General features: G+C 45.0%; 1 protein-coding gene across 1 annotated transcript in view; it reads left to right on the top strand.

Moving 5' to 3' along the window:
- Positions 1-1,529: 1,529 nt before the first annotated feature.
- Positions 1,530-23,068, top strand: part of ESRRG (estrogen related receptor gamma) — a 547,928-nt gene continuing 526,389 nt past the window's right edge. Inside the window, exons 1-2 of the mRNA XM_019743279.2 lie at positions 1,530-1,637; positions 3,498-3,578. Coding sequence (XP_019598838.1) covers positions 3,577-3,578 — 2 coding nt within the window. The 5' untranslated portion in view covers positions 1,530-1,637; positions 3,498-3,576. The remainder of the gene's footprint in view (positions 1,638-3,497; positions 3,579-23,068) is intronic.

The raw sequence follows: 23,068 nt of genomic DNA on the forward strand, positions 1-23,068 counted from the left end.
GTGCTCAGGCCTCCACCAGTCAGTTCGCTTCTATTTGTCTTTTCTTTCGTGTTGAATCATTTATTATTATTATTAATTTTTGCCACCTCTCAGAGTCAAAGATCCCGATCTGTTAGCCCCCCATTCTCCTCTGTGCACACATTCACACAGGCGTGCTTGCGCGCGAGGGCTCGCTGGCATATGCGTAAACACACACACACACACACACACACACACACACACCTGCAACTTCCTCACTTCCGCAGCTTGAGGAAGCGGGAGACGACTCCGGCACCTTGGCACCACACTGAGCCTCTAGTCAACTTTTGGGTTATCATCCTAGACTTGTGTCTTAGGATGGTTTGGCTTGTGTTTCCATCACCAACACCACCCAAAAGGGGACCATGGGGTAGCCATTTCAAGTAGTTAATTGTATGTGTCCTATCTAAAGGGCGTGCCTTATTGATGACACCTAATGAAGCAAATAATGGATTTGCAGTGTCTCCGCTATTCATCTGGTCCTTCTAGAAACCTGGGTGTTAAGGAGAGATGGATATTGATGGATGGAGAGAAAGACAGAAAGAGAGAAAGGAGGGGTTGGGGGAGAGAGGGGGTCGGCTAGAGATCCTTGGAAACGGATCAGATTTGTAGAGTGTCAGCTTGAAGAAGGCAGTCTGAGCCATGATTTAAACACGGGCAATGTAATTGTTAACTAGTGTCCAACGACTGCCCCCCCCACCCCCACTCTGCCTTCCTGCCGCTCCCTTCTCTCCGTTCTGTAGGATACAGAAGGTGAATAATGAAACCATTTTGCTAATAGTTTATGAGCCATGAGATTGGAAATGTATATGGATAGACCGGAGCACCAGACTAAAATCATTTGAAAGGAACGTGAGGCTTGGCAGGGAAAGAAACCCGCCGTGTCCTCTGTCCTCAGCCCTGAGCGGACGGGACGGATGAGGTGGCCTCCTGCCTCTGGGTTCCATCCGAGGGCAGCGGCTTGGCCCGTCCTCCCTCCCACCTCTTACCCTCGTCTTCTCCCCGAGGGGCTGGAGCGAGGGAGATGCATAGAGGCGATGGGGAGACAGCCTGAGCGGGAGATAAGCGTTATCGCCAGGATTTTTCTTCCAGTGATGGTATCTAAAAAGATCTATCACACTGGGCAGCTTTCCCCCAGGCAGCAAACAATAGACGTGAACTTCGGGCTGAAAACAGCCAAGGGGCCCCTGTGCGCCTGTCATTTCTGTCCCCATAGGGCCTGTTCTCCTAGTGCGAACAACCAGAACCTTTGAGAAACGCCGAAAGCACCCATCTGACCTCCACGCTGGGCCCGCTTTGTTTGCGGCGTTACTACAGTTTCAAAGCCTGGGCTCCAGGGGTGGAAAGAAGGGGAGCCCGAAGGACTGGGGGGAGGTGTGGGTGAGGTAAAAAGTGAGGCGCTGGCCTGTACCCTTCCCTCAGCCCACCAAGGGACCGCAACGCCTGGGGTAATCCTGGAAGTCAGCTCCAAACAGTGGCCCAAGCCAATGGCCCGCGAGAGACCGCCCCACATCTGGCGGAGCGTCCCAGAGAGGGCGGGGGCGGGCTCCGCTGGATGCGGCTGGCTGGGGCCGGGCTCCCCAGCCAGGACAGCGGCTGGAGCCGGAAGGCCGGGCCAGGTACGTAGCGAGGGAGCGCCAGCCAGGCAGGAGAACCCTAAGACTCCCGGGCTCCGTCCTGTTCCTTCTGGGAGCACCCAGCAGCTCACCTTGGGGCGGGACGAGCGGGCTCCATGTCCCAGGGGAAGCAGGGAAGCGTCGGCTTCCGCCCCAGCGCAGGGAGCACCGGCTTCGCCCGGGCTGAAAATGAGGTGCTTGCCCCTCCACCCCGTGGAGTTGGGGGCGGTGGGTGCACAGAGAGCGGCCGCGGCCACCCCCTTAGCCTTTTCCTCTCCTTCCAGACTTGGCTGGATTCTGGGGACAACAAAATAACTTTTCTGTGTGCCGCGAGGTAACTGATGGGAAGCTGTGTTAACAGAAGCGCCAATGGGGAGCAACTTCCCCACACCAACTGCGTGGGGGATCTTATTTGATATTCCTCCGTGCGTGGGGGTAGAGGTTAGGCGTCTGACATTTCCGTTTATGGAGGGCATGATGGTGGGGTAGGCAATGGAAAGAGAAAGCTCCAGGTTTTCTGGCTCCCCACTCCTCACCCCAGGTGGACGCAGTGTTTAGACCCATGGGGTTGGCTTGCCCCCCCCCCCCCGAAGGCCCTGAGTGGCGGGGGAAATGGAAACTTTAAGGAAAGCAGTGCGATCTCCTTTCACCTGCGGACCCTCACCTGCAGCGTCCTCAATTTCTCCAACCCGTGCACCCTCACCCACCCCGATTGCCTGTGCTATGAAATATGGTTCATGTGTGACAGTCAAGATACATTTAATGAAGCGACCTCCTGAAGTGGGAGTTGGGCAGTGGACAGTGAGGGTCTGTTGTCCTGGGGGTGGTGGTAGTTTTGAGAAAGCACCAAGAATGAACATGAAAACTGAGCTAACCTTATCACCATTCGCACTCTCGCCGTGGCTCCAGGCGAAGAGGAGGGTGGAGGGTTTGTGGTGCTCAGGACTCCAGGTTAAATAGACCCCTTACTGTGGATTGGCAGGTGTGAGTGGGCCTCGGCCCTGGAGGGCTGGGGAGCAGGACCTGGGGCGCCACCCAGGAAGACCTGCTTCCGGGAGAGCTCGCGGCCCCCTGCCAAGTGAGGACAGAACCCCGGAGTGGGCCGTGGCTCTCCCGCCGGGTTAGCGCCAAAGGTTCAAGTACAGATGGGGGGTTTCAGGCCCCGGAACGCTCCTGCATGCCCCTGGGAAAAGGCACTCCAGGAACGCCTTTGTGACTTCTACCCTCACCCTTTAGCGCTTCCCTCCCAATCTCTGGTTTATCTTAATTCCCATCCTGGCTTGTAAAGAAAATCCGGAATCCTGGCTGTTCCCCTCTTTCCCTCCGTCTCTCCTGGAATCCCAGGGAAACCCGGCTCCGTGTCCCCCCACCCCCTTTCCTGCTTCCACAGCCAACCCCAAGGAGCCCGCTCTCCTGAGCCTTTGCTCTTTCCAGCTGCAGCCTGCAGTGCCCAGGTGGGGGTGGGGTGGCAGGGAGAGCAGCGACGGTGGGCAGAAAGGGAAAGTCCAAGGGCAGAGTGGTCCCCCCTGCGAAAATATCAAAACTACTGTAAATTCCAATACAATTAAATTTCAACCCCCTCTGCGAATCTGTCCCCACCCTCATCCTGCCTGGAGAGTGGCCGGAGGGGCGGTCGGGTGGACCCCGCAAAGGGGAATCCTGCGCAAATTTACGCCTGCTCCTCTCATTTGTTAGTTGATTCTGTCTAAAAGTTCGCTATTTATAGGCTAGACTCCGCTGCCCGCCCGGAATCCCGCGCCTCCTTCCCAGTGCGAAGTGAGAGAGGTCCCCGCTGCGTCCACCTGCCGGTCTGGACTGTGTCGCGTGATTTGTTTTGTTTTTGTTTCTGCCCACACACCGCAGGCAGCCCGGGAGAAGATCGCGGGGAGCCCCGAAAGCACCCACCCGCAGGAGTTGAGAGAGCGGCTCCTGCAGTCAGACCATGTGAGTCGCACTTGACCCGACTGGGCGCGCACCGGTTTGCGGACCCAGGGGAGGCGCTGCGGCTAGGCCACCACGCTCGCCTGCACCCCAGGACTCCCCTCGGCCTCTGGCGCTGCCCCTCCGGCCTCCAGCTCTTTTCTTCTCCCCCTCCCACTTTGATTTCTCCCTTCTCATTCTCTGTTTCCGTGCATCTTTGATTCTCCCCTGCTCTCCACTTCCAGCTGAGTTTGCATCTGGGCACAAAAAGAGACAAAACTTGCTATTACGTGGGAGGCGGGGTGGTCAGGGCTTGTGTGTTTCATAAAGAAGAAAATTGTGCGGGGCTAGGGGTGGGGGAGAAGCGGGATGGAGCGGCCCGCAGCGCGGCCCCAAGCACTGGGGGAGGGGACAGGCGCATTAGGATAGAGACCTTTCCTTCCGCCCTGACAGCCACCGCTGGATGGGAACGCAGTGCCGAAGGCTCGCCATTTGGGAGCATTTCTCTGCAATTTGGGGACAGATGTCTTAATTAGAGTCTCCGTACTGCCCCGGGCGGGAAGGAAAGAAGGACATGGGTACGGGGGCTGAGGCTAGCAGGGGAAATACTGGGGATTAGGTCCCTAAATCCCAGATAGATCTGGGCGCTGTGACGCCTTTTCCCAGAGAGGCTACGGACAGGACTCGCTTGTACAGATGGCAAAAGCGCAAGAGAATCGTGGTGCGGTGGGCCTAGACCTCTTTTTCTAAATGGCAAAGCCTTAGACGATGCTTCTGTGTTTTAGAACTGAGACGTCAAGGGAGCAGGGGGCAGGGCAAGCTGGAGACGTCCCCCAAACCCCGAGCGAAAGGAGCGCTACGGTTCGGGCATCTCTGGCGCAGGGAAGGGCTGTGCGTGCCCGGCTGCGATCAGGCGCGCTTGTCTCGCAAGCGCTCAGCCAAGGACGTGAGACTTGGCGGCGCATGGCAGGTCAATCAACCCTTTCCCCCCAGAGCCAGGCACTGCGTTGTGGGGGAGGGATGGAGAAACTTGTGGTTGAATATAACCTGGGGCTGGGATGAATTTGGGCTAAGACCAGCGCCCCAGTGCGGAATGGGGAGGTGTGGGAAGGACTTGTGTAGCAGCGAGGGGAGAACTGCATCTTCCCCGGATGGATTTATTACCTGCCACCAATTTCTCCTCTAACAGTGGATGTTGCTGTTAGAACCCCTTATGGCCGCGTACCCGAAGCGCTCCGTCTGCCATTGCGGATGGACTAGTAGAGAGCGAAAACCCAGCACCAGACTGTGGAAAGTGCCGCAGAAAGGGGACCTTCCTTTGCAGGGTGTGTGCACCCAAAATTCCCTGTCACAGAAACGGGAAAGTGGTCCGTTCTCAGCCCATGTCCCCGCTTCACCCCTGAGCTCACACTGCAAGGACAGGCTGGTTCAGACAGGAAAGGGACCGCTCCTACCTGGGCCAGAGCTGCCGGGATTCTCACCCCGGCCCGCCCCAAACAGCTTTCAAAAACTCAGCTGCCAAGTTCAAAGCAGTTGCAAGTTTCTGCTAGTATCCCCTGGGCTGCATGCGGGGTTATGAGTAGATCTCAAACTTAGTACAATTTTACAGCTGGAAACTAGATTCAGGGACCTGTACATGCCGGGAATTTGGGAACTGAGAGTGTGAGGTCTTAATCTCTCCCCCCCCCACCCCATTCCCAGGCAGTAAATGCCACTCAACTCTCCTGTCAAGGGTTGGTCTGAGCCTCTAATCTTTTCAGAAATCCTAAAAGGAGGAAAAGAAGGAAGGAGTTAACAAGATCTAAGAAAAGTGGAAGTTAAGGAAAAGGAGAGAGAAAAGATGTGGTAAAAGGAAAGGTATGGGGACAAAAATTTAAAAAAAGAGTGACCTCTAGCTGACTCTTTTTCCTCCTTGTCCTGTTTGAAAAGAGGTTTTGAGATGGAGTCAGCTCAAGAGTAACCTCCTGCCACCCACCCAGGAGTCAGGCCGGCCGGTGGATTTCCATTGGCTGGACTAACTGGGCTTCTCAGCTTCCGCTGCTCCTGAACCTCAGCCACGTGCAAACACCCTGTCTCGGCTGTTTTCAGACACTCCTTGCTCAGGAGAAGGCCGAGGGCGCCCTCGCCACCATCCCTGCGACTGTATTTGGCAGAGAATCTGGGGCTGGGGCTGGAAGGTGAGCACAGGGCGCCAGACTCGCGGACTTCGGTGGGGGAGGAGGGCTCGCCTTGATCATTCTGCTTTTAGGAATTTTTCGGATCACCGAGGGGATCTTAGAACTTGGGAGCTTCCCGGGCTCAGCAAAGTAAAATAACCTTGCCCTGAGTTCTGCCTTAGCTCTCTACCCTGCTGGCCGCTGGATCCTTCTAGTTCTCTCCTAGCTGCAGAGTCTTTTCTGTCCCTGCCCTTAGCGTTCTGCCTCTTACTGGTGGCCTCCAGACACTCTGGGGCTTTCCACGGAAATGGGGGCTCTAGATGGGAGGACCCCACGTTCTCTTCCTCAGTGTACGATGACATTCCGCCAACCAGACCAACCTAGAGAATAAATTGTCTGTGTATGGAAGGACGTGAGGGCAGAGAAAGGAGAGGCCTGTTTGTTTCCAAATGAGCTAGTGAATGCGAGAAGAAATTCCACTCTCCAAAGTAGCTCCTGTTTTCAAGGAACTATGGAAAGTGACAGGACAAGGGATGGTCCTCGTACACATTCATCAGTTTGAGAAACTCTAAGCCCTGAGAAGAGACAATGTGAGCGAGATGATGTGGGAGGGTTGGGCAGAGATGGCCACCTGTGCCACCTGCCTGTGGGCCTGGTTCTTCCTAGGTGGCCTTAGATTGTGGTTATAAACTGTGATCACCATTTTAGGATTAATCAGAGCATAAACACCTGAGAGACAGTCATGCTTTTCGTGGTGCCCTGAGTTGCTGTGTCCCCCGCGGGTGGGATGATTAGCTTGAACTGCCCCAGACCCGAAGAGTTGCCTGTATGAGTCAGGCACTGGTCATCTGGGGATTAAAATGGCCTGAGAACCAACTCCAGTCACCCCTCTCCCTTTCCTTAGCTAGACCTTTGACTGGGGGTAAAAAATTACTCTGCTGGGTATGTGTGGGTGGATGAAGGAAAGGGGCACTTTCTGCAAAAGCTGGAGCAATTCCTTTGCATGTCCCCACAATCATCCTGTAACCCTAGGGCTCCAGCCATGGGGTGACTCCTAAACGACGTGTTCTCCTTTATAGAGACTTCTCTTAGTAAGAAGTGAGAGCTTCGAGGAGCTGAGGACAGTCTCCTTCCAGTATTTCATGTAATCATTAAATTTACATGTATGTGGGTAGAGAGCTGAGGCCTGGAGGGTGAACGGAGGGCGCGAATGAAGGAGAACCCAGAGAACTAAATGACTCTATGTGACAAGGAATTTGCATCAATGCAAAGCTTTCCTCATATGTCTCAGCAGAGTAACTTCACCCCCTTTCCCTTATGTGAAGACAGAATTCTCAGCGTATGTGACTGTTTTCACCACGTGTTCAGATGTAGATTCCGTCTGAACATTTTTCAAAGTCCGCTATTGGATACATATGTGACCTACAACGTCTTCTATGCACTCTTCTGTCTCCCCTGGTTTTACATAAAATCCTGCATAAGCATTGAGTTTCATCAAGTTCTTGTTCACCTTCAACAGGTTGGTTTCAGTTTCTGTATTTCTCAAATTTCCTTACAATAACAGTGCATGATCCAGATAGGGTTAGGTTCTCCCAGAAGGGATTATTTCCACTACAATTCTCCAGGTAATTCTGGCTAAAACCAACTTTGCATTCACCTAAATGAGACACATACTCGTGATGAAAGTGAGGGTCATATTTTTAAAACCTGAATTATTCAAATACTTCCTCTTCCTTTTTTTCCTGTATACCTGTTTGGAATACACCCGGCCATATTAACACTTAAATAGACATGTCATAAAAGATAAACATGATTTTTTATGTAGAAATTTTCTTTGAGATTTAAAAAAAAAGCATAGCATACATATGTAACATTATTTCAGGAAATTGTATTTTTGAAATTCATTGCCAACTAGATTTATATTCAGAAGTTTCCATGTAACTTTGTCATGCTTCTTCACAATTATCTCCTCTGTTTTAACTAAATCTGCCATCAACTACTTAATAAGTATATATTCAAATGAAAATTGTTTCCAACTTTTAAATGTTTTCAACATTTCCCCCCTTGTATAACCTCATTGATAGGAAAGTTTGCAGCTCAGAAAAATTAAGTTTGGAGCATAGAGTATATTTTACTGACATATTTAAATAATCTCTATTTTTTGTTAACATTGTAATGGTAAAAAACAACAACATTTTCAGGAGAAAATATTCCTTCTTTTTTGGTGGGGGGTTATTGGATAATTAGTTTTTCTCCAGTGTTGTTTATTTTTTTCTATCAGATATATGATTGTTTTCTATTAATTCATCTCATATAAATTAAAGAAGTATACAAATTACTGACTTATGAGAAATCATATATATTCCTCCTCATAAGAATCACCAATACTCTATTATTTCAAATTAAACATTTTCATGTAATTACAAGGGACAAGGTTCCCACATATGTTCATTAATCAGTGATGGCCAGATTGGCTAACCGAGTGACAAGAAACATTTGGAAGTGGAGCTATAGTGTCAGAAAAGTTGAAGTTTCTATGGGAAATTGACAAACTAAAAATGCCGTTCAAGGGCAACGGACTAATATTAAATGACACAGTGAAATAAAGGGAATAAGGACAGCTTGTCAGTCAGCCATTGATCTCCGAGACGGCGTACTCACTCCTTAACACGTTGCGTACGGATCACGAGAATCTTCACGAGGGATTTAAACCCCGCCGTACGCAACGTGTTAATACCACTTGGTGCTACATTGTGTGAAATTACTTTGTATGGAAAGAAGAAGCTTCTCGCTTTTCCTACTTGGATTTCAAGCCAGTATTTTCTTTTTTTTTTAAAATGATGTGAAATTTCATATACCACAAAATTTGACATTTATGTCATTTGAAAGCCTACAATGTTATGACTTTTTTACTACATTCACAATGATATACGACAATCACCACTGTTTTGAAGTCCAGAATATTTGCATCACCCCAAAAGGAAACCTTGTACCCAGGAGGCAGTCACTCCCCATTCTCTTCTCTTCTCAAACCCTGGCAATCACTACTCTTCATTCTGTCTTATGGGTTTGCCTGTTCTGGGCATTTTATAACTAAAATCGTTTCACACTTGGCCTCTTGTGTCTGGCTTCTTTCACCGAGCACAAGATTATCAAGGTTCATCCATGTTGTAGCAGGTTTCAGTACTTCATTTCTCTTTATGTCTGGAGAATATTTCATTTTATGGACTTAACCACATTTTGTTTACACTCTGTAGTAGGTGGGCATTTGCGTTTCCACTTTTTGGCTATTATGAATAATGCTGCTATGAACATCTGTGTACAGGTTGTGTTTGAACATACGTTTTCAGATCTGTTGGGTATATACATAGGAGTAGAGTTGCTGGGTTACATCTTAACTCTATATTTAACTTTTTGAGGAGTCACCATACTGCTTTCAACAGTGGCTGCACAGTTTTACAGTCATACCATAAATATCTGAGGGTGCCAATTTCTTCACATCTTCACCAACATTTATTTTGTTTTCCATTTTTCCTAACAGCCATATCTGGTGAGTTTACGTGGCATGTCACTGTTGTTTTGATGTGTATATGTTCCTAATGACACTAAGCGTCTTTCCGTATGCTTCTTGGCCATTTGGATATCTTCTTTGGAGAAATGTCTAGGCACAGCCTTTGGTGTTTGCCCATTTCAAAATTGGTCTCTTTGTCTTTTCATTGTTGAATTAGAAGAGTTCCTTATATTGTCTGACTATTACACCCTCATCAGATACACGATCTGCAAATATTTATATTTTCTCTCTTTCTCTGGGTTGTTTTTCACTTTCTTGATAATGTGGTATGATTGATAACAGTGTTGGATTTTTCATGAAGTCCAATTTAGCAGTAGTGATTTCAAACAATTGGTGCATTCCTCAGATTAAACACAACACAACACAAAATAGTAAATCTCCAAACTCTAAAAAAGGAGAAGACTCTTCTGTGATGTCCAAACAACAACTTTATCAAATGTAGATTATCAGGGAGCGTGAAAAGCTCCTGCTGTTGTTCAAGAAAAGGAAACAGCTATGGTTATATTGACCTTTTTCTTCGAAGAAGTCCTGAATTATTCAGATAAGGTGTCCACCCCAATGAATGAGATCTTTTATCTCACGTTGACAGTAGGTTTTTGTGTTTTTTTTCAAATTATCACTATCAAATTCGTCTACCAAGAAATTTTAAATAGTCGCCTGTGTTTAAATAACATTAAGGATCTTCCTTAAACCAACAAGAACCAGGAAAATCAAAGAAAAGGTTGACAGAGTGTTCCTTATTTAGCAGCTTCTAACACACAGCCACACATAGGCTTGTTAAGTGACTGGGAGAAAGACCTTAGAGTCAGACAGTAAAGAAACGAAATTATTGCCAAACATGTTAAAGATAAAAATTAATAAAAGAGTAAGACTATAAATGAACAGTATTGAATGTAAGGGCTTTGCCTAGTCTCTCAAACTGGCTGCTTTGGGGCAATTAATTGAGGAATTAAAAATAACCACACAGTGGTTTGAATCAAATCCTCATTTTTAAAAAAATTTACTTAGTTATGGAGTAAGCGGGGTCATGGTGAACACCGATGTAGACATCTTTGATTCTGTCCATCCAAAGTCTTGGACCAGATTCCGGCCCGTGTCATTTTATGGAATGTGCCCTTGGGCAAACCACGGGATGCTTTCTAAGTGTCCACATGCAGAATGCTTGCATGAGCCACATACATGCGTGGCTGTCATCCTGAATAGCCCTGAAGGATCCTGAGGAAAACTCAGTTTCCTCATCTTCGCCCTCCAGTTATGGTGGGGAAAAAAACGGAATGACACGTGTGAAACTGATAAGGCATTTCTAAGTTTCAGTGTGTGTTTCTTTGTTTCTATAGCACTTACAAAGTACCAGGTATTGTTGTCAGATGTAATAATATTAAAAAATGAAGTTCTCCAACAATCCTCTGAGGTAGGTGCTATCATTTCCCCCCATTTTACAGGTGAGAAAACTGAAGCACAGAGTTTTTAGATAACTTGCCCACGATCATGCAGCTGATGATAAATGGCAGAGCTAGATTTGGAACCAGGCAGTCTGGCTCCAGAGCCCATGCTCTTACTTCGACATTATGCTTCTTAGATCTAAAAATCCAACGCTCTCCGATGAACATTGCAATCTCTGTATGAATTGATTTCATACATATTTATTGAGTACCTGTTCTGTACCAGACTTCTCTTGAAACATGGCAGGTCTAGGAATGTTGGGGCTGCGTTAGGACTTTCTCTCATGGCAGCAATCAGCTATAGACGGCTTGTCTCTGCCGTCTTTGGGTGGTATCACCAAAATTGGCTTGATTCATTTCGTTGTTTACCAGCACAAGCCCTGTAATCAACCACATTTGCTATTGCCAGCATGAGGCACGGGCAAGGAAAACAGATCACCACCAAAACATTAAGCAGAAAGGCAGCCATAAATGCCGAAAATAAACATGCTGACATGAATTTAGTTCTGCAAAGTTCTCTCACTGCTATCATGCACCACAGATCAATGAGCCAAGGAGACTGGGCGGGTGGTCCCTGCATGCTCGAGTTGTGGAACAAGCACTTCAGTTTTAAAAGTTTAAAACCAGAAGGGCAAGAAAAACCAACAGAAAAAAAAATGAATATAAGTTAATATATAGGCAATACAGTAAAAAAATCACACTCATTGGAAATCTTTAATAATTAGTCTTAGACAGAAGTCTTTCAGTCATAAAGTTTATATATGTACATATATGTATGTATATATATATGCGTAAAAGGTGAGGTACAAGCACTATCAGATCTGTTCCAAAAGGCAGGCTTCAAAATTTGCCACAAAGTTGGGAAACAATCAGCTCTATCACTACTGTTTTCAAAGGATTCATGCAGTATGATTGGACAGTGTTCATAGCAATTACTGAGGGCTCCAGTTTCCAGAAGAGTCTTCTGAATGGAGCAAGAATTAAATACGCTGAGTACCATATTGCCATTACATGTATTCCATTGCATTCTAGTTTTTGAACAATGGTGAATTATTATCAATGAGGATACTTGATAAGCAAGAACCTTCCTTTTGTAAATATATAGGTGGCAATCAAAGCCATCTCAAAGCATTTACTCCAGAGTGAAGAGACCATTTTTTGAAGGCCCGGTACCAAGCAGAGGAAACATTCTGATATGCTATGTGTTGCAACCAATGTCACATAGCTTGGTCCTGGCCTTGATTTGGCCAATACTGTGTCCGTGAGTGTGAGCCAGATGTTCTGTTCACCAGGCTGAGTGACAGGTTTGGACACAGCAGAATTGGCCCAGCCCTGTTTTGTGGTGTTAAATCATCAGCAGAGACACTTTTTGGGTTGAACACTTGCTGGGACATAGTTTGTTTAACATAGAGGATGTTACCTTACTGATGCGTTGCTCTGTATATATTGAGTACCTGCTAGGTTTCAGGGACCAGCTGTATAAATGCTTTCTTGTTGTCCAGATGACGAGGTGCACGGCTAGGGAGCTAGGGAGGTAGGTTAAGAGACGTATTACAAATCCTACAGAGAGGAAAGCGAGGTTCAGAGATTACTGCCCATAACCACGTTGGTGGAACCCTAGCTTCTGATACCTAGCCGAGGACTCCTCTCCCACAGTGTCTCTTGAGCAGCACTTCTGAGAGTGTGTTCCACCTGACACCAATGTCAGAACGACCTGGGATTGTTGTGTCAAATGTAGACTCCTGGGCCCAGTGCTATAAATACTGAATTCCCAGCCCTCTGCCTTTTTAAGGCCCCACAATAGATTTTTCTACACAGTAAATTTTAAGCATCGCTGGTCTCAATCCTACAAAGCTGGAAATATTTGGTTAGGTTAATTTGACACTAAGATAGTTTGAGGGGAAAAGGAGACATTTTCTGACTACCAGCAATAAATGCCAGTGTACAACTAATAGTGAACCTCACAAACTGGGATTTAAATAAGAGAGTCAAAGGGACCTTCCCACTGGTGGAGGTTGTCCTTACTTGAAGTATTCCGTAGAACTGTCATGTTTTTATCACATAGTTTTACAAAGCATGTTCTGTGGAATCCTGCTTCCATGGATATGCATTGATTCATCAAATATGTATTGAAACGTCAAGTACAGTGTTAAACAAGAAAATAGCATGGGCACTGACCTCACAGAACCCAGTCTATTGAGGAAAGATGTCAATGGGGTTTGGCCCCAAAAGCTTTCTTGTAGACAAACATCTGTGAAATAGTGAGTTCAACAGGTTTCTTCAGATACAAGTAGATGTCAGAGACTTCTACGTACGTAACAGGTGCTGTGACTGTCTGAAAGAAAATCATTGTTTGTTTGAGTATTAGTATTTTCCAGATTTATCGTGGCATCCTTCATGTAAAGAACAACTCCTAGCGTAGGGTCTTGCAGAACACTTTTTGCACCACACTGTTTTACACGTTCCAGAGAAATCCTGGGCCCCCTGCAAGGCCCAATGGTCTGGCACTGGAATAGACATGGGTGTATTACAAAAATCGCACTGCATCCCCACCTGCAGGATACTTTTGCTCTGATAGTGAGTACTGAGATAAGTGATGGACGGGCTTTAGTTCAGGACCTAGGGTCCAGTGATACAGATCCACTTCCGGCTGTCTTCAGGGGTTGGGTTGAGCGTGGATTTGAACATGGAGTGTCTAGACCCTTGGATGTGTCTCTGGTCTCTCAGCTGGGAGTGGTTAAGGCAGAATTTTTCAGGATGCTCCAGGCATGCCGAGCTATCTTGGACGTTTGGTGTAGGAAGAGCAGCACTGATGGGGGTCCCCATGCCGGTTTCCTTACATGGAGGGATGCATATTACCTGTGGGACACCCAGACTTTGGCTAGGTGCATATAATCAGATCATTTGCTGAAAAATACCGCCTGTCTATGCATGGCCTATGTTTATCAGGACAGTTTTTGGGAAAAAGAAAGTACCGGCATTTTCAGTGGGTTATCTAAATCCAGTTAGTTCCAGGCTTTTTCTTTGTTCTTCGTCTTTTCTTCAGGCAGTAACAATATCTAAACGGAACAAAGTGAGTTGGCAACTGCTCGGATAACTCAGAATGGCCTGTTCACCTGATGGATGGATTTAAATAGTTTGCTTGTTGACATTTATCAAATTACCCAGAGAATTGCCACATCACCACCTCAATTTGTGCACGTGGCGAGTTCTTAAAGAAGCCTCTTTAGAACTGTTTGTTTTTCTTAGTTACCATAATATTTAAAGATATGTTGCTTATTGTTCATTAAGTTCTTGCTTTATTCATAAGCAGGTCTTACCACCTATGCTTCCTTATGGATATACAAAGTAAAATAAAGAAATGTAGCTACATCCTAATAATTCAGGTAGCCACCACCTGAGTTTTTAAACACTTGAGACAAACTGTCTTGTCCCCCACTTTCCAGAGTTGCCTGAATACATGTTCACATTTTCATTCTTTGTGAGTGTCTCAAATCTCTAAGTGTTGGTCCCTTCAGTTCAAAGCCTAAAATCAGTTTCCTCTTTTAGTCACTTTGAACAAAAGGCGTTAAATGCAGTTGTTTCTTCAGGGAGCTTACGATTTAGATTTGAAGATGGATATACGTGAAGGCTTGAAGTGCAGGTACATACTCGTATGTGGTTATAACACCAAACAAACATCTGATATGTGCCAACTGCACAGGTGGCACGCGCTGTGCGTGGTGGTTCAAAAAGTTTAATCTGGACAGGAGAAATTAGAACAGACTGAATCCAAGAGACTGCTATGCTGTGAGATTGGTCTTTAAAAATGGGTCGAGGTGGAATTGGTGGCGAGAAAGGAGAAGAAATAGGCTTAGGGTTTTGTACATAAAGGCAAGGATGTGAATAAAGACACAGAGATGGGAAAACATGAGGTGTGTGTGGGACCCAGTAGAAATATATTTAGGGTGGTGGACCCAGGGAACCAACAGGGAAGGAGGTAGGACCTAACATTATCAAGGGCTCCTTAGATGTGATATACCGTTAGCTGCATTACCCATCCATTTTTGCTTTGCAACAAGCAGCAGAGATGACTTTTCGGGCCGCTGTTCACCATGATTTGTGAACCAATTCCACTGTGTAATGTTTTTGCTGGGAAGCAACTGCCAAGGGGGTACCACCTTTCCCAGGCTCCTTGGTATCTAGCTGAGACCAAATGATTGTTCTCAACAATGAAAAGCGTACGTAACTTCCACGCTAATGGAGCTAGGAGGTGTGTGTGCGCTTTCCACCATGGACCTCGAAGGGAAAAGTCTGTCCCGCTCAGTGAGGAACTCGACTTCCCATGAATGAGGGACACATTTGTGTTAAGCTACTGAAATGTGAGGATGGATTTTTGTAGCAGCCAGAGGTACCTTCATTATCACAGATACTATCCCAGGCTTACACAACACAGTTTCATAGATGTAACGTCCTCAAACTCTCATAAAGAAGGAATGAGGCCAGGATGCAAATCTAAGTCAGTCTTCAGAGTGATTCTTTTAAAATTTTATTCCCCTGGCTTTAAGTACTATCTATAGGCCAAAAGGTATCAGTTTTTCATTGTCCGTCCAGATCTCTTTTTGGAGATTTAGACTGGTGCAGACAGTTACCAACTGGATCTCCCTACTTGAAAGTTTGTATTATTCAGGGCATAAAATAAACTCTTAAATAAGAGTCTAATCTACAATGGAGTAAATAAGTAAAGTTTTAGTTTGCTGTGTTGTTTCTACAGAGTAAGGGGTCCGAGGGAAAGGCTTGGTCTGGCTGGTGTGCTTCACCCTTGGTTCTTTCCATCTGGTTGACTTGCCTTCCCCTCAGGTGTAGTCTCAATTGCATAGTGACAGGTAACCCAGCTTCTGGTTATCTGAGAAGAAATCCAGGACCAGCAATTTCCCTTTAACCCAATGACACAGAGGTTGCCTGCTTGGGGCTCCTATTCCATTGTCAAGGACTTAGTCATATGGACACATGAAGGCTGACGCCACTAACAGGTGGCTATTTGCTCAACTGATGGAAGAGGAGAACTTAGGAAAACAACCATCATTCTGGCACAAAGGCTCCCAGATATGCAACCTCAGTGGGTTTCGAAACCCACTCGGCCACCTACCCACACTGACTTCTTATCTTCTAGTCCCTACCTGAGTTTATGACCACACCCCCTCCCAGACACCCAGAGACCAGGGTGATGTACTGTGACTTTTTTCTTTTGCCTTACTCGCCACCGCCAGTCATTTTCATCTCTTCAATACCTTTTGAGACGCCCGCTCTACTTAGTCCCCCAGGACTGCCCTGGTGTGTGCCCTCCTCATCTCCCGTAGAGTTGGAGGGTGGCCCCCTCACTGGTCACCCTGCCTGCAGTATCAACCTATCAAGGACATCCTTCACACTACCTCGAGAGCGATTTTTCTAAAATGCAAATCTGATGATCATTTTACTCCCTTTTTATTACCCTTCAGTGAGTTCCTATGGCAAAAGTCCAAATGGCTGGTAGAGCACAAAAGGCGCTCTGTGGTTCGGTCCCTGAGTCTCTCCAGCCTCATTTCTGACACTTTACTCTTCCCCTCCCCCAAGCTATGTCACAGTGTTTCATTTCTTTGTGTCTCTGCTCATATGTTCCTTCCACCCGACGAATGATTATATATTCTTCAAGACCCAACACAGCTGACACCTCTTCTGTGACATTATCCCAATGCTTCTCCAGGCAGAGTTCATCACTCTTGTGATGTTTCATTTATTCCCCGGATTTTACTGAATATCTGTCCCTTTCAGGCATTGTGTAAAGCACTGGATGTGACGAGCAGCTGTACATATGGTGCCTGCCCTTCCGGTGTTGAGAGTCTAACGGCAGAGTTGGACAGTCATCAAATATTCCCACAAACAAATGTAAAATTACAACTGTGGTAAATGCCATGAAGGAGAAAGGGCACAATGCTTAGCCCAGAGTAGGAGAATTTGACCTCGTGAGAGAGTACAGGGGAGACTTTCAGAAGGGACGTATGCTTACGCTGAAAGGTAAGTGATGAATTAACCAGGTGAGAATAATTGTAGGCAGAGGTGACAATGTGTACAAAAACTTTGTGTTAGGAGGGAATTTGGGATGTCAGGGGAGGAAAATGTTTTCCTTGATGCTCTTAGGGTTTCTGAATGGGTCTGAAAATTAAATTGACAAAGACAGATTAACAGGACAAAATCACCCAGATTTATTTCCTGTGTGTTTTATGTGACATGGGGACCTTTATAAGGAAATGAAGACCCAAACAAATAGTTAAACCTGAATGCTTTCATGCTAGTTTTGATGAAGGGTGGAAAGTCATGGAAAGATATGATAGGGCAAAGAGTATGAGTGACGTGTCACAAACTGGGGGAAAACGAGCAAGGCGTGTTCATTGGGATTCTTCTTGGTGTCCCTCCATGTTCGAGTCCAGAATGTTCCTTTCCTCTGCGTACAGAGAAGACAGCTCTGTCATGAGGGTCACAGGACTGCTTCATGGGAGGGGATTGGGGAAGGTCAGAGAGCCCTTCCTGCTTCTGCTGTTTTCTCAAACTCTTTCAGCTTAAAATATTTAGCATGGCAAGGGGCATCTTTGAGGTAACATGTCCTGAACCCCGAAAGATAGATGAAGGGACTAAATAAAGAACAGGTACAGTGGGGGCATGAGTGGGGGAATGAGGTGCAGGATGAGGCAGGAGAAATAAGTAGAGACTAGACTCTGAGGACCTCATAAGCTGTGTGAAGGATGTTTTTCTTTATTCTAAGAGGAATGGAAAGCCATTACTATGAGATAGAGATGATGTGATCCGGCTTTTTTTTTTTTTAAAGAATTCGTCCTGGCTACTGTGTGAAGATTGAGGGTTAGCTAAGTGGATGATACTAGACTTGTTAGTTTAGGCAAGAGACACTGACATATCAAATTTGGGTTGGGATCCTGGAGATGAAATAATTAATGTTAGGACTAGATACGGGAGATGAGGGAGGAGGAGGCATTGAGGATGACCCCGTGTTCCTGGATGGATGATGGTAAGTCACGGAGATAAGAAACACTAGGAGAGAATGAGTTTGGAGAGAGTTTGCACGTGAAGTACTTTGGGGATATGTCTAGTCATTTCACTGTATATTAAACATACCTCTATTCCTTCACATACACTATTTTAATTACTTTTGTGTGTGTTTCTCTTTATTGGACTGTGATTTTCTCAAAGGAATGGATCATATTAATTAATTATTATTATTAATCACATTCTTTTTTGTATCCCTAGTACCCATGACTGTAATTTGCGCATGATATTTGTCCAGGAAATGTTTGTGAATGAATGATCTAATTGACCCCAAAGCCCACACAATTTCTCTCACACTAATAAGAAGGGCAAGAAAACACTGGAAAGGCAAGTTGGGGCACAATTGTAGAGTGTTTTAAATCCTTGGCTAAGAAGTTACATTATGACATGAAATGTAATTAAAACCTTAAGCTTGCATTTACTTTCCCATCCGACCTTTGTTTCAAGTAATGCTTCTGTTATTTTAAAAAACCATATAATGTTTACTCAAGGGACATTCTCTCCTCAGCAAATCAAATCTGGCCAAGCTACAAGAAAAGCACAGAAAACATACTCTAAAAAGGAACTATGCCTTTATATTGCAGGATTAAATTAAATTAGGGTGAATCTACGGGAAAGGGGTTGGCAGATACAAAAGAAGTGAGACCAGGTCTATTTTTTGCCACTTTCTTTCTTTTTGTTTTATATTGAAGGTTAATATTCAGTCATTAGGGCCGATCTAGAGAGGGGTTCAGGCATCTACGTGGTCCATTGCTGGGTTGTTTTCACAGCATGGATATGAAGGGATTAACGTTAAAGGGTTACCACTGTTTCTGGGAGTCAGAGTGAGAGAAAGATTTTGAATCTGTTGAATCTAGTCCTAACCACATAAGCAGCTTCTATCTATGGAGAAACAAAGCTAAGTCGATAAATGCCCTGTGATGTGTTTGGGGTGCGGGGCCCCTAAAATTGGCTTGTGGACGATGTTGTGTCAATTTAGTTTGTGCTCAGTAATGAATGGTGTTCTTTCGGTTTCATTAACCCAAATGGGGGTAAGAATTTCTTCTATTCTAGTCCTGAAATCAGATAAATCATCTGTTATTGTTTTATTAAAAATCTGTATTCATAAAGCCCCATACTTATCTTACCTCCACAGGGAGTATGTAGATAATTGAGCCCAAAATGTATATTTTTCTCCCTTTGTGTGTGTGTATGTGTGGGTGTGCGAGAGAGAGAGAGAGAGAGAGAGAGAGAGAGAGAGAGAGAGAGATTCGTTCTCTTCCTTTGGAAGATGTATAATCACTATCATATGTGAGCAGAAGGGCTAGTGTTTGGCTTGAATGAACCCAGAGTTCTTCTTGCAGATCTTAATGATGTGAATCACAATTGAGTATCACGTGACTCATGGCCCAATCATATTGATTTTAATGACTGGCTGTGGCAAGTTACAAGCTCTGAGGCCGGGTCTACACAGTGCAAAGGGTAGACCTAGCAGTTACCCAGTATCTTCAGGCCACAAAGATGGCCAAGCTGAATGTAGGTCTTAGAACTGTCAGTGTTTGCATTAAGAAGTTTAGTAGAATGGTTAAGAGCCCAGGATCCAGCATCAGAACTGCCTGGGTTCATTTCTTCTCTTGGCCACTTACTAATGGGATGACTTTGGTCCTATTGTGTAACTCTTTTTCTCTCAGTTTCCCCACATTTAAGATGAGATTACTAATTAACTTATTGCACAGGGCTGTGAAAGAATTACAAGCATTAGTATAGGTAAAATACTTTGAACAGAGTTCACTACATAGTAAGCTCTGAATAATTTCTAGCTGCTATTATTACATTAGGAGTTGCTTCAGATGTGGGCTTTATAGCGACGATAGATTTGCGAAAGCAAGATCAGTGCAACTTTTGGTTACATGTAAAGAATTTTGAACATTTTGGTGAAGCATTAAGCACCCCTCATCTGCTTGATCTTTTAAATGGACTTAATTTAGAGACTGCTTTCTATAAATACTCTCTAAAAGAATTGCGAGTGTCAAAAAATATTCTAGAGAACTTGAAGATACAGGTATCATTTAGTCAAATTTAAAGACTTCAAGACGATTTAGTTCTGTGAAGGGAAAGCCAAAGAAAATTTATCAGCCTGTATGTGGAAATAGGTTTATTAACAATTATAATACCATCAGCTACTTATTGAGTTATTACTGTGTCACAGGAACTTTCACTTCATTGAATCTTCACAAACTTTCATGAAGTATTTCTATCTTACATGTAACTGAACTGAAGCTTAAAGAGACCATGTAGCTTTGGGAGGGTCCAAAGCTGTTCAGTACCAGAATCGGGTTTTGAACCCAGTTATGACAAATGGCAATGCCAGTGTTTTTAACCTCTGTGATATATTTTTCTCTATGTGCTATTATTGATAGTGGTAACTATCATCAATGTGGCATTTCAAGCACTTTAAATGCTGTATAAGCTGAGCGTTCGTTAAGTCCCAATTTTACAGATAAGAAAATTGAAGCTTAATGAATTTGATTGATTTGCCCAGTATTACTCAGTTACCAGTAGCTCATTTGTAAGACACCCCATTTTGTGATTTGTCCACACCATCTAATAGTAGAGATTCTTGCCAATTACAGAGTTATCACTGACCCAGTGGGCTGATTTAGGGAGAGAGGGTCAGCAGAAAAACCCGTGGGAAAGAGGTTCAAAGAAGGAGTCAAGCAGACAGGATGTGGGAGAAAAGCAGACCTCTAACTAATCTGCACTGTGTCTGCAAGTTAGAAAATATCTAAGTTGGTTGCCACAGTCTCAATAACATGATTGTATGTCTCCTTTTATTTTCTGCTTTTCACTAATTATGTCAAAATTATAATAGAAAATATCTAAGTGTGTCTTTAGTATGAAGATTCGGATAGTACGGCTATTAACACATTAAGGGGTTATGAGGAATTGCTTTTCCCAAAAGCTTGTAAAAAATGATATTCATTCTACCTATTAGCGTGTCTGTTGTAAGCAAGTGTCATCAGGTGAAAACACTGAGCTTTTTGATAAAATATTGTCAATAAGTCCACTAGATGCTATAGGAGTTAGCTCACTTCTTTAAATACATCAGGCAAATCATGGGTTGTTAAGAGTTTGGTTTGAATTAGTAGCAAATCATTACATTCTATTTGGGAACTTGCCAATGAGATGACAACCAGAGTTAGGACCTGCCAGCGACGGCTGTATCTGTGGTGATGGCTTTGTACATTCTTCTCCTCAAGATAATTAAGATATTTATATCCACAAAATGGAAAAATGCCTATCTTAATCTATTTTATCTATAACACCTGCATAGAATCCAGACATTTTAACAGGCTGAGTAGGAGATTAGGATCTTGGGGAAAGAACACACATTAACAAATCTTTCATTCAGTCTTCCCTCCCTTCTGTATCTACTTATAGCAGAGAATACTGCTGCAAAGGAGTCCATGGATTGGAAGTCAGCCTGCTATAAAGTCATTCATTCATTCATTCATTCATTCATTCATCAAATTTACAACATGCAGCTATTAAGTATCAGACACCGTGCCACATGCTGGGTAGTGAATGAAACAGACACAAGTCCCCAGGCTAATGCAGCTTATATTCTAGTGGAGAGACAGTGAACAACATAAGTAGGTAAATATATAGGACATGAGACAATGAGAAGTGCTACGAAGAAGAGAAAATGTCAGGGAAGGGGATCTGAAGTGTTTGGGAGGGTGAAATATAGATCAGGCGGACAGAGAAAGCAGCCATGAGAAAGTGACCTCTGAGTGCACACCTGACGGAAACGAGGAAGCCAACCCTGCAGCAGCCTGGTGGGGGAGCATTTCAGGCAGAGGGAAGGGCTAGTGCAGATGTGCTGTGGGAGGAGAACGCCTGTCATGTTTGGGCAAGAAGGAGTGAACCCGGAGCACAGTGAGCAAGAGGAGGAGTGGAGACCATGCAGCAGAGGTTATGCGTGGGGGGCTGTACAGACCACATGGGGCTGGACAATCCCAGTCTGCAGAACTGGACTTCCCATCATGCCCAGCAGGTGGGTGGGGGCCGATAGGGAGGCAGGAGCGCTTCTGGAACATGCATGGATGAGACTCTTTCCATTTCAACTGACATTTATTGAACACCAGCCACGTGGCATGCATAGTACTATGCTCTGGAGGTTCATAGACGAAAGATAAATGTATTTCCCTCAAGTTATTCAGTCTGGTAGAAGAGCTAGACAAATAATCACTTAAAATGCTGTGCTCTAAACTTTGTAGGGTTGCACACTTGGAGCTAACACACAAACAAACATCAGGACTTTTCCTGGGACAAATTGGCCATTTGGCCTCTATCCCTGAGTAGCATTCATGAAAAGACTGGAGTGGAAACAGGGCGGACTCTCAGAGGTAGGAAACTAAAGCCAGGAGTCACTTGGGTAAAAGTCAAGATCGGATGCATGCAATGGCTTTGAAACTGAGAAATGTCGGGAAAAATCAAAGTCAGAGATGATGCCCTGTGGTCAGTGCTAAGCTAGGTTTGGAGGATGAGGCCAGAAAAGAGGCAACCAGGCATGGGATTGCTATGGTTATCAGCAAGCTGAATTCTGTGAATCAGGTGGGCAAAGTGGGGAAAGGTAATCAAATTTTGGAAGCCCAAATAAACACATTTAGGTGATTTGATCAGATTTCCTAACCCAGGGGTGGTATCATGGTTTCAACTCACTCTCTGATCAACTGGTAGTTGCTTTTCAGAGTCCTGTGTTGAGAATAATCCTGAGACCATGTTTGGTATGTGCATGAAAGGGTGCCATGGATGCCTAGGCTGGGTGCGGTTGGCAGTCTGTATGCCATGGGGTTGTCATCTGTGGCCAAACTGATGAAAAGGAAGGTGGCACATGGACTTTAAGATGTGTCCTTGGAAAGCTCCTTGTTGAGCAATAAAGTAGGCGAGACGATGTGGTTTGGAATTAGAAATTAAATGAACAAGGACGATTTACTCCTTAAGAAGGTCAGGGTTCACCTACCTAAATTTAAAGACCCTTCAAGTAAATGGTGTGTTCTGGAAGCTAGAAAATCAACCTCCTCGTAGTATTTAAGTAACACCAGAATTGTTCATGAATTGTGACCATTTTGCCACTAGCCTCTTTGCTTTTTTTCATTCATTGTTTTTTTTTTTAACTTTGCTAACATCATCTGTCTCATTCCCCCAATTTTGTCTTGAACATTGGATGACTTTAGACTTCCTTCCAGCTAGAATACTTGCCTCCTTTGGCTACAAGGGCAGGCG

The sequence above is a fragment of the Rhinolophus sinicus genome, linkage group LG12 (assembly GCF_036562045.2).
Source record: "Rhinolophus sinicus isolate RSC01 linkage group LG12, ASM3656204v1, whole genome shotgun sequence".
Lineage (NCBI taxonomy): Eukaryota > Metazoa > Chordata > Mammalia > Chiroptera > Rhinolophidae > Rhinolophus > Rhinolophus sinicus.